Below are 18,459 nucleotides of genomic sequence, written 5' to 3'. Positions count from 1 at the left end.
AATGTTTAAATCGGCGGTTGCGGTGGTAGCAGACGATTTCTTTTTTGGAAGCCGAGGAATTGGAAACGTCGCTATGAATGTTTCGCTGCTTTCCCTAGGTTTTTTTCTTGCAGCGATATCGTCGAAAATGCGAAGTTTGCTTTCAAAAACTTTCAAAAAGCGCACCTTAGACCCCTACGTAAGTGGCGCCCCCATCCCAAGTTTTGACGACTACCGCTTTATATTGCTATATTATTACAACACTAAGATATATAAGTATTTACACAATTTTTATTTACTTTCACGTATTTTTTGTCCCCTATGAGCACCAAAAACGTAAAATCTCGCACGCGACAACCCTACGTAAGTGGCGCCACTGCCATAGTGTCGACGACGGCCGCTATCAATGGGATCGCCGATAATCCGGCAGGCATAGAATATATAGGAGGCTATGGTAAAACCTACTGTATTTTTCTTTATGCCTGCCCAGCAACGCCAAACCTGGGCAACTTAGAGGGCGCCACTTTCCCAACAGGTAAATTCTGGGGTTTTACTGGCCAAAACCACGATATGTTTATAAAGCACATCGTAGTATGGGACTCCGGATTAATTTTGACCACTTGGGTTTCTTTGACGTGACCCCAAATGCACGGCACACGGGCGTTTTTGCCTTTCGTGCTTATCAAAATGCAGTAGGCAGTGGCGCACCCATAGAGTTTTATATTACTGCTAATTATTTAGAAATTCTATGGGCGCGCCGACGGGGGGGGGGGGGGGGGGGGTCTAACTTCTCCCCCCTCAGAAAAAAAAAATTACACCATCCTCCCGTAGGGGAACCCTGAGTAGTATGCGAAGCAGCCATGGGGTCTACTCAAGTTCCCATTAGTTTTCCGTTCGTCGTTTCCGTTAGGTTGAGGTACGTAGCTCAGTGGCGCACCGACGGGGGGGGATTCGGGGGTTGTAACCCCCCCCCCCCCCCTGAGGCCGACTTAACCCCCCCCCCCTTTTGTTTAACCCCTTTTCGTTCCTTACGCATTTCAGTACTGCAACTAAGATATAAGACGCGCAAACGTCTGCACACTCACAAAATCGAATTTTTTTTTTGACAATTCCCCGTGAAGAAATCGAAATTAGTGCTGTTTAGATGGTATTGGCAAACTGTCAACCCCCCCCCTGGCAGAGATCCTGGGTGCGCTACTGACGTAGCTACCGGCTTCGCGAGCCCGAAGTTCGGGATCGGCCTGTCGCCGCTGCCGTTTCGTGGCAGCAGCTCGAGCCCTCTTCTCCGCGGCGCTGTCCACGGCGCGGACACTGGCGTTGTCCGTGACACTCGTCGCGGCGTTGCGGGAGGAGAATGAGACGAGCGGAGCGCGAGCTACAGTGGCGCCCCCCAGCGGAGTATGCAGCGCCTACCGTCACGCCTCTAACCAACGCGCGCGGAGCCGCAGGTGTTGCCATTCGTTGCGCAATCCGGAGAGGAGAGGAGGAAAGCCGAGAGAAGATGAGACAAGGAGAGGAAGGGGAGGAGGATGCGCAGTGCGGGCGTGGACACCGCACGGCGGATGGATGGAGGAAGGGAGTGACATAGCCCCGACCACATAGCCCCGACCATAAGCTGCTTCGCATCCAAAAAAAAAAAAAAAAATCAGGGTAGCTTGCACTAGTGGGCGGCGCAAGGCTAAAGACACAGCGGAGCTGATCGGTTCCTAGCTGGTCCTGAAGTGATGCTAAGTTATACGAAGTAATGCCAAGTGATATGTTAAGTTATACGAAGTGTATAAGCATTTCGTCGTGGTCCGTGGCATCGGGGAACGCCTCGCGAAGCACTTGCAGTCCGAGCGCACGTAGGGGAAGTGCGGCGAAAGCACGGCGAAAGCTATGCACAGCTAGTGTACGGGCGGCGCGAAGCAGGCGACACGGCGCATGCGCAGCTGGTGGGAGCTCGGCCGAGCCGCCGCCAGAGGTGCCTGCTGCAGTCACGGACACCGCGAGCGTTCGGCTACAGTGCCTACAGTGCCAAAATCGCATCGTGTGTATGCGGGGAAACGGAAAGCGCGGATGGCGTCGGCAGCACCTCTGCGCGTTGCCTCGTTGGTGCTGCTACAATTTGTTTATCTATCTCTCTGAAGATGTGCCCCAGCCAACGATCCGGGAACCCACATTCCTTTCCCACCTAATCCCCAACAGCGGCCTAGAGCCGTCCCCTTCCTTAAAATAAAGGCTTTGTTCATCTCTCTCGCTCTCATTTTCTGTTGCTCTCTCCCGAGCAAATTGCGCGCGACGCTCGATCCGCGAGGTGGCTCCTAGGCAACGCAGTGGCAGGCGGCACAAGTTACGGCCGGCTTAAACGTACAGTTCCGCTGTTAAAAAAAAAAAAAAAAAAAAAAAAAACGTTACGCACAAATGTCGAATGACCCATTGAGCGAAATGCAGCTCTACTAACGTGAAACCTGGGGAGGTGCGAAGCATGCAGTGATGCACCGTTAAATGGCTCATAACCAATGGCTCATAACCCCGTGAACGCGGCCTCCCCATTACAAAGACAGAAGAGAAGTGAAATTCTACGCTGGAATGATGAGCGGCAACGCATACAGCTGTGGTCTGTGGAAGACGACGACGAACGCCGGAACTCTCGGCTCGCGTTTGTGCTGAGCGCGTGCCGCTGGAGACAGGAGCGCATGCCGCTTGCTTATCGTGACGGCGACGACAGGAGACGCCGACAACCCGAGCCAATCCCGAGCGCATAAGGTGCTTCGCACCTAAAATCCCCCCGGCAGAGATCCTGTCTTGGGTGCGCTATATACTGGCGACCGGGATATGATCCAATGCATGGAGGAAGGACCTCTTGGGCACTGTTGGGGGCGAGGACTTGCGGAGTCGCCATCGGTCGGAAGCGCCTCGCTCGCGTAGTATGAGGGATAACGAGGCGCGCTCCTCATAGGTTTGGCTGTCGGCACTCAATAAAAACACGCGGGAGCCCTCCTGGCCATTTCTGTAAGTACTCTCCACACGAGGGAAGTTTCTTACTGCAAAATAATAATCTTGGGCAAACAGAAAGGGCAGACGTTTTGTCGTCTGCTCCGCGCACGCCCTGACGCTTGTAGTGCGCATAGCTCTTGCGGTTCACGGAGTGACGTTAGCAGGAGAAACAAGTCATGTATCATGTTATTTAATTTATTTTATACAGGCCAAATACAGGGCATTTGTCAGGTTTGCCTACATGAAACTTTACAAGGCACAGGAACAGAAAATGAACAAAGATAGAGAGAAAAACTATAGCAAATGGTAAGACGATATAACGGCAGTTCGGGTGGTCTCAAGCAATGAAAGACGACAGCGAAAAGAAGTTTTTACGCAAAGCTGACGTTTATCAATCTTTTTTATCTGAGCACGCATCAAGTGCTAAGATGCTTCGCTTGCTTCTTTGCTTCTCGCGGTGCTTTTCGTGTCGCCCGGTTCTCTTGTGAGCAGAATCCCCACATTCTCATTAAACATAATAATTGGGAATTCCTGCCAGTGTTTCCTGCTCATTATTTCACAACAGAAGCTCTGACTATGTGTCTGCATAACTAGGGGAATCATCTCGAAGGCGAGGCTGAGAATTTACAGGGTAGCCAGCCGGCATTTACACTGGCTAACCTCCTTGTCTTTCTTTACCTTTCTCTCTCTCTACATTACGGCATGTGTCTGGGCAAGGAAAGGCACCTGCACTGTGTGTAGTTGAAGAGAAATTTAAATTGAGCTCCTCCCGTCCTTCCGCATTGGCGTCTTCTGGTTCCTCCTGGCATTCAGCATCATTGAGCTACGCCAGGCTTCCCTAAAAAATTGAAGGAACTGCTCCGCTTCCAAGTCGAGGCACTTTCTTGGCCATTTCTGTAAGTACTCTCCACACGAGGGAAGTTTCTTACTGCAAAATAATAATCTTGGGCAAACAGAAAGGGCAGAATAGTTTACATGTTGCTATCTCTTTACCGAATATATACGTGCAGTGAACGCCTATTGCGCGCGGTCGCGTGATGGAGTCCCCCGAACCAGCTTTTTGCGTGAAAGGTAGGCAATCGCTGAGGGCAGACTACGTGAAGTATGTTCTTATAGTGTGCTTTCTGTATAACCAAATGGAGCATAACAAAATGAAGCCTCAATGCAGCGATCGACTGCGCGTACGTCTGCATGCATATCAGCGCACAATGTTTGGCTTTCGCTGCGAGCGCGTTTTCTCATCGTGCCGTGAGCTTCAGGTCGCAGCATATGAACATTTGACAGTACAAAAGCAATCATTGTTGCGTGGACGCTATCAGAGCTGTTCAACAAATTTTGTTATAACTAATATAGCGACTTCGACGCTATACGGCGACTAGTGATGTGCCATCGCGGGGATTCAATGATTTTTTTCATTTGTTCTAAATTCTTGAACGTTTCAATATCGTTATTTCTCAAGTTGCGTCGCACTGTATGTTTATCGGTCTTCTCAGCAAGCAATTTCCCGCTGCTTCTTTTTGTTAATCCAGTATATTCATTGTTTGATGCTAACACAAACATATGAGCATATGCCTTGCCTTTTTTTAATGTGCTTCTTACCGTTCCCTTTCCATTCTGGTGAACTTGTCAGTACCTAGCATCAACAAGTTCATAGACCAAATAGCCATGACATTAACCGGTAAGCGCGCGCGGGCGAGCTTCTCAGTGCGCGCTTCTGCTACTCACCGAACATCGCAGCCCCAACGCCGTATAGCAGAAATCTTCCTCGCGGAAGTGCTTGCTACACACCCGAGTTGTAGTCGATGGCTGCTTGCCTGTTCTAAGCTTCGCAATTCGAGCTACACGCAGCTTCTTGGCCTGCGGGTACGTGTGAAGGCTGACACCGCGGGCTCCGTTGCGTACGTGTCCGGCACTGCGGTACCGAGCAGTAGCCTACCATGTCGGACGCCTTCAAAGGCAGCCACTACCTATTATAGTGCTTTCAAGTGTTGTCAAGCAGACACCCGAAGCGGGAAAACATCCCCCTCATGATCAGAACAACCTTCGTTTTCTGCTCGCTTCGGCGCTTCCGAAGCAGACGACGCGGCCGCTGTGCCCACGTGATCCCTTGATTCCCTCATGCCACATCACGCCGACGGTGGCGACAGCTTTTCCAGTGGTGGAGCTCGCCCTCTCACGTCACTCCAGGCTACAGTGTACTAGAAGAATATTCTAGTACACTGTACTCGAGGCGCATTTCTGCCGTCGCCGTGAGGTTCACCTCCGCGCGTTCACCGTTCTACTCCGGGCGGCCCCGGCGGCCGCGCGCGCCCGTCCGGGCCGCTGTATCTTGAAAGCTATCTGCGTCGGGGACAAAGTCCGCTGTGCGCTGTGTTTTCGCGGCTTAGTTCGCGCTGATGCGAGACGCAGCACGAAAAGGCCAATTCGCTCGTTGCTGCCGCACTTCCTCACTCCAGTGTTTTGACAGCGATCGATTGAGTTCCCGCGGCCATCGAGTTAGATGTGTTCATGTTTGCTTGTGCGCGCTGACGCCATGCTTGTTCATTTAGTTAGTGCGCCTATGTTTACAAGTTTATACAGCCGATAAAACTACTATCCTTCGTGTAGCTGTCCGCTAATTTGCTATCGCAATTGATGCTTCGCCTTTCGGGTGAAACTGTCGCCCTTGCACTGCGGAGTGTCCAAGAGTGCCTACAAATAAATATACAGCTAGGAACTCTCACTCAGGTTAGTTCTTGTAATGGTGCATGACGTCTAGAGCTATGGTCACTCAAAAATTCCATTCAGAGCCGGGCTGCTGTCGGTTAAGCGAAAACACTGAAAAGCGCCTCGTACATGGTGGCGCGTGTGAGCTAGAGGCTGGAAAGCTGCGGCATAACATGGTTACAGTACCCCGGCGCCCATTATAGAATTTCCAAACTCTATGCCCCAAACGATCCAACCTTTAGAGAGAGGCTTGGTTTGGTTTGGTGCCTATAGAAATAGCACAACCCACTACGGGGTTGGCCATGAATCGGGCGGCAGTGGGAAGAAAAATGATGGATACTTAAATGGGATTTTCTTACTTAAGAATGAGATAATAAATGAATTCTAATCGTTAATTAATATTAATTTCCATGCTATAGCATCTTAAAATTTGAAGCAAATATTTTTGTTGTCTTGTGAAAAAAAGATTAGCATGGCAGTCGCCTTGTTTCCATTTACATGTGTCCTAGTGCCGACGCCCCCAGAGATAGAATGATAGGTAGCGTAATGGTCAATCCAAGTTGGCTCTGTTACAGAACCCCATAGAGTTTCTAATATGAAACTCTATGCAGAACCCCCTGTTTCTTCCTCTTCACAACCACTCTCTCTCTCTCTGCTACTACAACCGCACATCTCTATCTGCAGGCTGGACCGCTGGGGTTTCTAGCTCTAACCGCGTTATAAAAATTCTTATCATTGCCTTAACGCGCGTGAAGTGCCCCGTGTCGCAGAAAATCCGGCGTCGGCATTATCATACGTGGCATGCGTGGCGGAGAAATTCATCCCGAATCACCCCGACCACACAGGCCCTCCGTGTGACGCAATAGGTTAGTGAACAAAAACAGAATTTCTCAAAGTAAAATCCGTCAGAAAAATCGTAAAGTACGACTTAACTACAACCTACAGACACGATATCGTCGGATTGTAATTTGAATATACGAGAAAAAATCCTGATAAGCAACCAGGTATCTTTGAATGCTATCGCGTTAAATAAGCTCTCTTTGCACCACAGAGCAGTGGGGGCAGAACATGTTGATTACTAATCTCGTGGAAATGAAGCAACCGCGACCACGGCGACCGACACGTCAAACACAGCCAAGGCTTGCGCAGAATTTCGTTTCTTCCATGTTGAATATTTAGTATAAACTTCTCAATCGCAAATATGTATGAACTTTCAGGCAATAGAACAGCGGTTGACCTCGCGCTCGAAACACCAATGAACGGCAAGTCCTTTTGCGCCGTGCTTGTAAAACATCCTCTTGTAATCCTTAAAATTTGTTTGGGCAGTCACGTGCATCAAGGCCGGCAAACATGCCGCGGGCGAGACTGCGTCTTCTGCTTACAATGCAGTAATTACCACTGAAGCGCCACATTTTATCTTAACATGTCTCACCATACAATATATATATATATATATATATATATATATATATATATATATATATATATATATATATATATATTGCTCCTGTTGCGCCACCGTGGTTGCCGCCATCCATGGAGGAAGCCATCCGTGTCCGTGCGTATCCAAAGCTTGATCCAAAGCGTCGAAGCCGAAGCCGCCGGAGGACGAAGTAACGAAGTCCTAGATGGCGCTTGCTTGCTAAACGCGTCATTTTTTATTTCTTCTGAATATCTATGCTACAGACGAAGTAAGTTTTTTTGAGCGGCCGGTGACGCCTCACAATGAGATCACACACTCGCTTCGTGCTGTATTTGCTGTATTTCGGAAGGGATTAGGTAGATTAGGGGTGTTTAGGTAGGGAAGTGCCGTTCCCGGCATTTTTTTTTTTTTTTCGTCGAGAGACGTTAGTTGTACAAAACAATATGGCCGCAGCAAATAAACAGTTTTTTGTTTACGACCGCCGAAAAAGCAATACACCGGAGTCTGTGATTGCTGTGGGGCCGAAGGATGACTACCTGGATTTGAGGACACGGATTATGAAGGTAGATATCCAAACTTTCCGAATTTTGGCGCTTGTCGGGACGTTAACCGTCAAGCCGACTTCGACAGGAGCATGGCGTGTTCGCGTTTGTGTCAAAGCAAAACGATGACATGCTTTCTTAGTGGCGTGACAGAATGAGTCGTAATGCTGTGATCTAAACGCTGTTGTAATCTTCACTGCATAGTAGTAGCGGTGTTCGTGAAAAGAAACTTGCCGCGATAGGCTTACTACATAGAGCTGATAGCACTTGCAACTCCGTCTAAAATCAGAGAACACTGCTTTTCATTTCTGTGTCGTGGCCGTGCTGACAACGTCCACCTTGGGTACATTTCTGTCGGATTTGTACCTGCGCAGTTGCGCTGCTTTAAAATTGTGATCGTTGACACTGTGCACACACTATCGCGTGTAGCGAAGCATCGGCGATCATGTTAGCAAGCAAATCCCGTTTTTTGTTCATTCGTTCTGCCTGACGAACTCGTTAATTGAGTAAGCGTTTGCTATGAAGGAGCGTGCTGCTTGCCTGTCTTAAAAATTGGTCTGGTAGACCGCACGTGCAATTTTATCCTTACTGTTACAGGCCGATTAATGTGATCTCATTTTCGCAGCACTATGGAATCGTCTCCGCGGAGTCATTCGTTATCTGCACAACAAACAGAGAAGAGATCAACAAGGCCACTTACGGTAAGAGCATGATGAATGATTACGTGATTTTATGGCAAATAATATGATATATGAATGCTGACTTCATGATAGTCATGCTCCGGGTGACTCTAAATATTGCATGTTTTCTGTTAGGAACCGGTGAGGAGCTTGTGTATGTTCATGCTCTTTAAAGCAAAGTGCCGTGGAACGATAAGTCGTACATACTACATGGAACGATAAGTCGTAAATACTGAAGTAGTTGTAGGGGTCAAGTTATCTGCCTCAGTGCTATGTGGCTGATTCTGCATGATCTCAAGACGAGCAGAAAGAAAATATATTGTAGAAATATATTGAAGTGGGCATGCTGGAAATGACCCGTTCTGAGCAGTGTGCTAAAGGACAGGGATAAGAGAACTCGTGTGTTCTTTCCCGAGTCTCCTTCATTTTCACACTGCTCACAATGGAACAAAAATATTGTATTTGTTGCCCCACTGAAGCACCAGACAGAAGTGTGGATGTCTGCACGTGGTTGGCTGCTACAAACACCTGCCTGTTGGCCTGTGCAAGTGTCTTCAATCATACTGAACTTGAAATGTGGCTAGTTGTCATATCCATTTTTTAAGCAACTGCTGCTGCTTTATATAAACACCTTGGCTTATTTTAAAAGTTATAGTTTAAAAGTAGCCTACCTAATGCACAAAGATACTGAAAATATTTGAAACCTAAGAGGGGGCTGGCAAGCAATTTGCTGGTGTACTGCAGTACACGTACATACTGCAGTACATGCTCGCTTTCAATGACCATTGAAAACAATTGAAATCCGTGAACACTATTGGGGCTCCTTTTCACAAGTGGGCACAAAGGCGTCAGTTCGGCAGTTTGATTTTGATGGCGTTTGGTTTCAATAGTAATTAAAGCGAGCATGTGACCGCAGCGTGAAAAACATTGGATTGGCCACAGACTTGACCAATGCTCTACACCTTTCAGAAAAACTTGAAGGAGGTGAAACCCTGTATGTGCTCAAGAACATTGACCAGGAGCTCACAGGCCAGACATTTCAGAAGGTGAGCTTATCATGGATAAACTGATGCCTTCATATCGCAGTTGCTCTTTACTAACCATTCATAGTACTAACCAGTAGCAGTGTTTTCCTGCATAATATAGCTGGATTCACATTGCAGACAGAATTACAAATTCAGCTCTCATATTCCCTATCGTAGGATCGTATGTTAGCAGATTTTATGGCACTCACTCCATTGACATGAAGATATTCACAATACACCTGAAACAGGAATAACCACAAAAACGCCTCAGGCTGGCAACAAACAGTTTTAATTTAACCCCTTAAATGTTTCATTATTTTCACAAAAAGTAACCTTATTCACCATTTTTATTTTATGGCTTATTTTCAAACTTCCCCTAGTCGAAAACTCTTATAAAGCTTTTCCAGCAATTTGCTTCATGTTATTTTGAACGTGAGAACCTCATTTTACATCTTCACTATGCAATATATATGTGCTTCTCATTGCCACAAATGGTACAGTTAGAAACGAGAAAGGTGCAGTAAGCGTGCAATTAAAAAAATGCGGTCTTTGAGTGCTCATAAAGTGCTGCAATCTATGTAGTAGAAACAAAGACCACAATAAACGCGTTCCTCCATTGGTGACGAAATGGCTGCCATCTATTGGTACCTTCGGCTGAGCCACCCTGGCACCGTGGCAGTGCAGTTGAAATTACGCCAAACACCGCCTGAGTTACATGTTTCGCTACTGCCAGACGAACATGCGAGCCACTAAACGGGAGTTTGCGACTGTAGCGACTGTAGTGCCCTCTGCGAGATACATGTCGAATTCGAAGTTCAGCAGACGACACTTTATTACACAGGCCACTTATCACTTGGTCTCGCCGTGATTTGCAGACGTGAACAAGGTCAAGCATTTTGTTGATGACAAATGCCTGAAATATGAAGTGTTTTCGAAACTGAAAAGAAATGACGGAAACGAAAGTTACAACATCAAAGGCAGAAAGTGATGCTGCAGCTTAATACCAAGTTTTTTTTTCAACCTCCTTGCTTAATACCTCATCATCGTATGACGCCGCTAGATCGGTGATGAAATCGTTCACCTTCGACGGCTGCTCTCGTCAGCGCTCCTGGTTAGCAGTAACGATCGACTGCGTTGTCTTCGCTGACCGATTACCTACTGGATTCTAGCATCAAAAATAGTTCCGTGCTTGTCACGCAGAGACACAGCTTCCATCGTCATCGCCTGCCACGCACAGGTTGACGGGATCACACCGCGCTCCACTGTCTATCTTCCGGTGGCACGGTGGCGCACACTCTTGTCGTGCTCGCCCCAGCCAAACGTGTGCCACTACACGCGTGGCGCCCAGACGAACGTGCGACACCGCGCGAGTGCACTAAAAAAGGCACGATTGCCGTCAGCCGAAGGTACCATATGTTGTAGAACATGATGACTGAATCGATGTGGGTGAAAAAGTTTCGACATCTTTGTAGTAAAACAAAAAATTACAGTGACGTTTCACTTCGTGAACGCGGATTACGCTCAAGCGTATGGACACTGTGAACATGCACAGTGAGCACCGCGGCATCAAAGCACAAACGGAAAGGGCGCGAACATGGTCGCGGCGACTACATTGATCACGACGGAGCAATGCCTGGTGTACCACAGGCAAAGTGCGTATTGCTACACATGCAAAAAAAGATGCGCTGCGTACATGTACAGTGAGCACCGTGGCGTCGAAGCACAAGCGGAAATGGCGCGAATGCGGAGATTTCGTTCTCCACCTCCAGGCGCCTTCCTCCTCCGGTGCTCACTTCCCTCGCGGTTACAAACATAATTTCGCCAATTTGGCAGACAGGGCATCTATGCTTGCGCATAAAAAAACTAAATGGACGTGTTGAGTTCGTCGAAATTGCTTTGAAAATGGGATTATTGTTGTGACGAGCTAAGGTCGTTCAAAGCAACATTAACCAGAATTGTGTTGATGAGCTGAGCTCGTCCAAAACACTTCAGGGGTTAAAGGAACTGACAGCTAATTTTTATGGCAGACAAGTGTGGTCGCAGCTGTGAGAAAGTATTATTTTATTTATCAAGCTGATGTTCCTGCGATTTATGTTTTCCAAATTGTTAAATTATTTCCGCAATAATTAGCTCTGTGCTTCCTTGGTTTCCTGTCCAACAGTGTTTGTCATTAACAAGTCAAGGGTGTTTTTTAGCCAAGCCAAGTTAAGTGCTTTTACGATGCTTTTACATGTGATACGTAGTTCAGTGTGTTGACATAGTCATGCATTTCTTTTGATTTTCGAAGCATGTCGTCTCTCGAAGACCTGAGTGAGCTGGAGCGAAGGATTTTAGCTCTCAAGTGTGCTCAGAATTTTGCGTGTGTACAACAGCAATCATGTGTGCCGCCATGCATTAAGTGATGCGAGCGCTGCTTATTAGCGTGAACTTTTCTTACTGCATAATACTAGTAGAATAAAGCACGAAAGCATAATAATTTATGAGCTGCATTTTTAAGCAATAATTATGTAGTACTTATTAACATCCAACTTATGTACAGTAATCTCATATATTACATCCGAAGTACCAAGGCTTCATCGCCAGTTTGCACCACTTACTGGTTTTTGAGACTTTCTTTGCCAATTGAAAATTATACTTCCTACTTAAATTGCGAACAGCGTGCTGGATTGTATCACGATAAATCATGGTCATTTCATTTACATCGTCTCATATCACATTCTGACCAGTTGTCAGTCGTTTAAAAACAACCCTGAAGTCGCAGATTTTTTATTTTGAGGCAGTTGTGGACGAGTCTACAACGAACGTGTAGCCACAAGAATTATTTAGAACGATGCTGTAAAAGCAGAGTTACAGGTAAACGTTTGATGATAAAAAATGCGGCTGTCGTTCGTTTCTCCCTCTCCTTTGCATCCCTCTCCTCGCCGTGTACTCCTCTAAACTAATCTTAATGGCATGTGAACACTACGTCATGTGTAGTTTACTTTTTCTTGTTTCAAAACAATGTCCACATCCAGTTACCACGACAGCAGGTAGTGACAGTGGATACCCGCTGTCGCTGCCATGCCAGCCTGTGCTGGCTCATGCTCCTGTAAAGCAGTGCCATGTGCGGTGAATGATATGCGATCTTAGCCCAGTTTGTTTACAATACATTGTTAAAAGCCCGACAACCCACCATGCAAATAGAAAAGAGAAAGTGCAACTAAACAGATGAAGGATGCCCCGCTACCCACCAGCGCTTTGCTAGACCTGCAACACGATACCATACCGCTCTGTTTCGCAGAGATGTGCCATGCCATTTCGAAGGTGTACATCACTGGCACCTCCGAGAAAAATGAAAGCTGATGCATTGCGTCAGTGCGGAAAGGACTTGCATTATGTGTTTCTCTGTCTGTCTTTTTTTTTTTGAAGTTTTGTCGATGTGTACACTCAACGTCCGATTTTTCGGACTCCCTAGGGACCGCGAAAATTGTGAAATCTGGCAGTCTGAGAAAACAAATACACGCCTTTTAGTGCCCCCAATTGTTCAAATCACCACAGGAACATCCGAAATACCTCTCAAGGCCTGCCAGTACACTTGTTGAGCATATCGTAGCTCGTACTGTGATAAGGGAAGGCAGGTGCACGCGTGTACAAGTGAATACATTATGTGTCCCGTGACAATTGCCCCTTCCCACTCATGATGTGCTTTACCACAATACTTTGCATATGCTTCACTGCGTAACACTACTGTACTGAGGCGAAGCTGACTTTTGGGAACTGGCATTATGCGACGTGTCGTGCTTTCCGAGTTTGCAAGACATTGTTGAGGATTACGAAGGCCTAGTTGGCGCCATTGCTAGCAGCGGTGAATTGTTTCAATGAAAAACACCACACTGAACAGAAATAAGCTTGGTAGCGAGCGTCGAAGTAGCTAAGCCTGGTGTTGCTGCGGTGGTGGCTATGGCTGCCAGTGGATCTGCGTGCGAGTTAATCAAAATGGTGGCGGTGGTCGCTGCGATTAATGCCGTTTTGGACATAAGGTCATGGAAAAAAGTCAGGAAAATCGGTTGGCGAAGGTGTTGCGTCCGACATTTCAGACGTTTTTTTTACATTGACCCTATTGGCGGTCCCGCGAAGGCATCCAAATTATCGCACATGTCCGAAATATCGGGCGTCCTGAAAATTGGTCGTTGACTGTACTTGAAACATGAGTGACGTTGCGCTGCGAATCGCAAACCGAAACACGCAACACGTGTGTGCACAAGCAAGCAACACAACTAGGAAGAGCAGGCGTGCGGCTGGCATCAACTGCATGGAGGCGCGCTAGCAGATGAACCGGAAGTCATAGGTTCTTGTAGGTTGACCAGTCGACCATATTTAACCTGTTGGTCATCTGGAGCACTCTGTTGACATACAATGCGCAGGGGAACACTGGAAAGGCCAAGAGAGAGGAGCACAGGATTGTTTCTTGAATTTGTGGCATCCGTGCGCCGCAAGGCTATGCTGCGTTTGTCAAAGATGATCGTTGCGGCATTCTAAACACGATGTGAGTGCTTATTTGAAATGAGTAAAAAAAATGACAGAGGTTGTTGGGAACCCTTTAAGTTCCTTGTTAAGATATGTGCAACAAAAACACGTCACTCGTGCCACTAGCTGGATGATCACAAGTGTAACACTCTTGAATGGAATGTGGCACACATTCCATTGAGTTCACGCTGTTGCTCATGCTTTCGGGAGTGAAAGTAGGGCTCGTTCGTGCGCTTCTTTGTCGTGTGAATGTAGCCGATAAGTGATCCGGTGCATATCATATATCACATTGATTGAATGATTTGCCACGATCATGTTCGTCTTGTGAATCCTCCTTATTCTCTGTAATCACTTTATGCACCTGTGGAAATTATGTTAATGTGCAGATCTGTCCTGTCTCCACACTCTTGGGTATTTGCCTTTCTTTAAATGTCTGTAAGGGGAAAAAAAGGTTGGATTGTCATGCTAATATGCATTATAATAGAATTGTGGCAGCTGTCATTCAAAATTTGGGCAGAGTGCTGCAACTAACCTGTTTGAAGCTTTGACATATAGACATTGCACACATGATGAAACTCGTCCAAAGCCACCACCAACACAATTTTGTCTTTTTCGTTGAGCGGGCTAAGGCAGTCACCGCCTTCACAAATTCTTGCATGAAGTTTGGGTGTTTGGTGCAGCAGAATTGTAGTCAGTGCTCCAGGTATCAATCTGGGGGTTAATTGACTGATATGCCACCAGTATGTGGCAAGACATCACCTTGACGGATCGTTGCCTATCATCGCCTGAAATGTGCTCGAAATGGCAAATCTAGTTGGGAAAATAATACCGATTTGTTATTTTGTTTTGTTTAGAGTGTCATAGACTCGTGATTCTCTCTTTTTCTTGGTGTAGTGCTCAGAGAGCGGGCATTTTATGTTTAGATCTGTTGTCTGTAGGTGATGCAGCAATCTGCTAAGCATGAGTCGCGGGCTTGATTCCCAGCCGCGGCGGCTGCATTTTGATAGGGGCGAAATGCAAGAACGTTTCTGTACCGTCTTTTGGGTGCATGGTGAAGAACCCCAGGTTTTAAAAATAATTCCAGAGTTCTCCACATCGGTGTGCCTCATAATCGTATTGTGGTTCTGGCACATAAAACCCCATACTAATTCAGCTGAATGCATTTAGTGACAGGGCAGTCGTCAGACGCCCAAGCTTGCCTAACATGTCTGGTTCAGTGCTTTGGTGTTGCTGCTGTTTTTCACTAGTGTCGTGTTCTGATACTTTCTAGTTTTGAACAGTTGTTGGCGGTGTAACTGTTTATTACACTTATTAAGAAAAAATTATGCATATACTCAACTGTTGAAATAAAAAGAAAAAAAGAATTTGGCTGCCTTGTGACATGTAACTGAAGGCTCATTTTGATTCTTTACAGGTGGAGTACCTGCCGCACTATGACACAATCATCAAATCTGGCATGTACGAGTACTATGCTTCTGAGGGCCATAATCCACTACGTGAGTTGAAACAATGACCATTTAAGTTGCATGTAACTTATTCCAAGATATCTTTTTTTGCATTGCATTTTTGTGAGTTTTGGTTTGTTTTGTAGTTACGTTGGAGAGTAAATCCTTGTTGGGCCTTCACAGGCTTATGCTTTTTTCATATACAGTCGGCTTCTGTTCATTCGACGCTGGCAGAACCGATGAATTGATGTAGTTATTTAGCGAGTCAAATTAAACAAGATGCAGAAAAACTCCATGACAAACCACTGATTTATTTGGCAGTATTTGCCCAATCCTAGCACGACCCCGAATCAAATGCATACCCACTTTCTATGTGTCCAAAGTAGAAATCCAATGTAGAAATTACATTAATACTCCCAAGCAAAGTATAAATCTCATCTGCACCCAATTTTTTTGCAAGAGAAATAAGCAAGGGAATGTTATGTTTTGCACATTGGGGGCCTGTTTTTAAAGTCAGTTTCGCCACAATACATCCGTGTTATGCTGTAAAGCATATGATCGCCGCGATGGCGGTTTTGAGTTTTTGTTCGATAGCATTGTGCAGGCAATTTCTGTCCGAATTTTTATGGAAAAGAAGAAGGTTCGCATTAAAATTTGGTAAATATACCATAATCAAATATTGTGAGGTACGGTTATTGCTTGAAAATCCGTAGGGGCATGCCGAAAATAATCGTTTTCAACGGGAGACCTTTAATTTTTTTTATGTGTGTTCAGTGCATTCATTGTCCCTTGAGCTCCGCTGAGACAGGCACTGCCACGAAAGGGGTCGCATTGGGGTCACTATAGAGTCAGGCACATGCATGCTGACTGGTTAAGCTCAAGTTATCCGGTGAAGGCCACTTTAAGGGTCGAAATAATGAAAGATTGGGCCTATAAGAATGCGTGGGCACCGGTCGGGACTTTCGGTCAGGATCGAACTGGAGTCAAAATAACTGAAGTTCACTGTATCTTTTGATTCCAATAAAAGAATTTAGTTGTAAGGAATATGCTTGTTCGATACGTTATCTGTTGTTTTGTTATGGGCTTTTTTATTTCCCCTCACAGATAAAACATCGACCAATAAAAGCCCACCTTGCACTTATACTGATGGCTTTTGGCATGATTCTTTTTCTAGCATATGCATTTGCAGAGCTGATTGACAATTCCTTGGCAGCCACCAAGAACAATGTTGGCAGCCGCAAAATTGAGCTGAAATTGGTGAGTACTATGCTCTATCATTTTTGTCTTCGGCTATGAACTGTAGCTTGCTGTGTGGACAGGGCTCAACATTTGTGCTTGTGCTTTTGGCAGAGCAGCCCTCTTGGCTTCCATTTTATGCTAATGCATTTTTCTTGTACTGAGCGGTTGAGAGGAATGGGAAAATTCTGCTAAATTTGCATATCTGTATTGCATAATTATGGCTTCCAAACATTTGGACTGTTGCACATTTTTGTGTATATTGTGTGATGACAACTGTGGTCTCGCACAGCAGACAGCTTTCCTTCCTCAAGCTGTCTACATGACGTGCTTGCTGTGATCTCGCGCTGATTTATCACTGCATTTCTGAGCATGCCGAGCCTGTATACAGGGTGCCGCATCAATGTTTGCTCTGTGCCGTGTACCGACGCACAGCTGCATGCATCTGCTCAGCCACTTCAAGCTAGGAGAAGGTGAGCCCACCCACGCAGCAAGGGAGACCCTAGGCAAAGTTCTCTGGGAATAGATTAACTGCGATTAGGATGCAATACAATGGTTAAACGTACAACTGAATTGGAATCTGAATGTTATACAAAATGGCCAAATGGTCGCTGGTGGCCATGAACGGTGCTTTCGAAAGAAAAAACATTAAGCGTTGTAAAGCAGCTGCCTATCCTTTGGCCAGCACCTGCCATCATACGCCTCAAAGCAGAGGAAATGGAGGGGGCAACATCATAGAAGAAAAGACAGGGGCACAATCGGAAGGCATTGTCTCAGGACATAAAAGACGCTGAAAAAGGAAGCATGTGGGCTGAGGCCGGGACTCCGCCAAGCCAAAGTAACCGCTGGCCAGTGGCAGACAAAGCCGTGGCTAGCAAAAGCGATATATACGCACTCTTCGATGCCTCAGTGTGGTCTCCCCAGCACATGTCCCGTACATCAGTAAGGGCCCAAATCCTGCCAAAAACTTGGCCAATGTGGGCAGCCCTCTAACCCCCACTTGTCGGCAGGATGGCAGCCGACCTTGGACAGCGGGGGGGGGGGGGGGGAATCAACCGTTCTCTCGCCCCTGATTAAAAGGGGCGCGTCCAAGACTTTTGGGAGGAGTCATGAAATAATCAGGTGAACTCTGCATACCTGCAGTTACCCAACATAGGGAACTAGGCAAAGGAGAGGCTATTTAAGTGCAGGTTTTAGGCGCTGCTAATCAGTCTAGAAGCTGAGCCTGTAATCGGGTGAGAAGCAGTCGAGGGGCTAGGGCCGTCCAGCATCGCCTGGGCCGCCTAGCCACGTCGGAACTCCGAGGAACTAGTTGACGTATGAGACGACAAACCAACGTCTGCAACGAAGCTCACGGTAGTTCGCCTCAAGTTAGCTCAACCTGCTTGAGAGAAGACGTCAAATCTAGACTTCCTGTAAACCCAGCCCAGCAATCGCAACCATCTCAACAAGATCGGCCCGCCAGCATTCTTCGGGAAAGCTCTGCGCGCCGACTTCACGGTTTATTGACTTGCTGTGGCTGCCTGGCCACGCGTATGACATCGTTGGTTTTCTTTTGAACTTTATTTTAGTGAACTGCTGTTAAGTGTATTCTTGTATATTTGATGGTGCGCCCTGTTTCATTTCTTTTATATCCACTGTTAATTGCTCGTCATATTTATTTGTAATCATCATTGTGCTATATTAAGTTCAAGTGTGTTAGTTTGTCTTGTCTTTTTTTATTTTATTAATTTGTGTATATTTATCAACCGATAAATATCTTGTTTTTTTGTTTACTCCCGACTCTGACTCTTTCGCTGTGTTCGCTCGAGTACGGAATGACCAACCGGCTTGTATACCCCGTCAATCGACTTCACAGCCGTGACACCACTATTACGGCACCATTTCGAAAAATTGTTGTGGCTACGTGTTGTAGACTCACACCACAACGAAATTTCG

The 18,459-nt window shown here is 46.4% G+C and overlaps 1 protein-coding gene across 1 annotated transcript in view; it reads left to right on the top strand.

The window, feature by feature from the left end:
• The first annotated feature begins 7,258 nt into the window (after positions 1-7,258).
• LOC119460586 (structural maintenance of chromosomes flexible hinge domain-containing protein 1) overlaps positions 7,259-18,459 on the top strand; it is a 229,955-nt gene continuing 218,754 nt past the window's right edge. Inside the window, exons 1-5 of the mRNA XM_037721595.2 lie at positions 7,259-7,650; positions 8,255-8,330; positions 9,279-9,355; positions 15,255-15,336; positions 16,460-16,542. Coding sequence (XP_037577523.1) covers positions 7,531-7,650; positions 8,255-8,330; positions 9,279-9,355; positions 15,255-15,336; positions 16,460-16,542 — 438 coding nt within the window. The 5' untranslated portion in view covers positions 7,259-7,530. The remainder of the gene's footprint in view (positions 7,651-8,254; positions 8,331-9,278; positions 9,356-15,254; positions 15,337-16,459; positions 16,543-18,459) is intronic.

Source organism: Dermacentor silvarum, chromosome 8 (assembly GCF_013339745.2).
Source record: "Dermacentor silvarum isolate Dsil-2018 chromosome 8, BIME_Dsil_1.4, whole genome shotgun sequence".
Classification (NCBI taxonomy): Eukaryota; Metazoa; Arthropoda; class Arachnida; order Ixodida; family Ixodidae; genus Dermacentor; species Dermacentor silvarum.
This window is presented reverse-complemented; position numbering and strand designations above follow the sequence as displayed.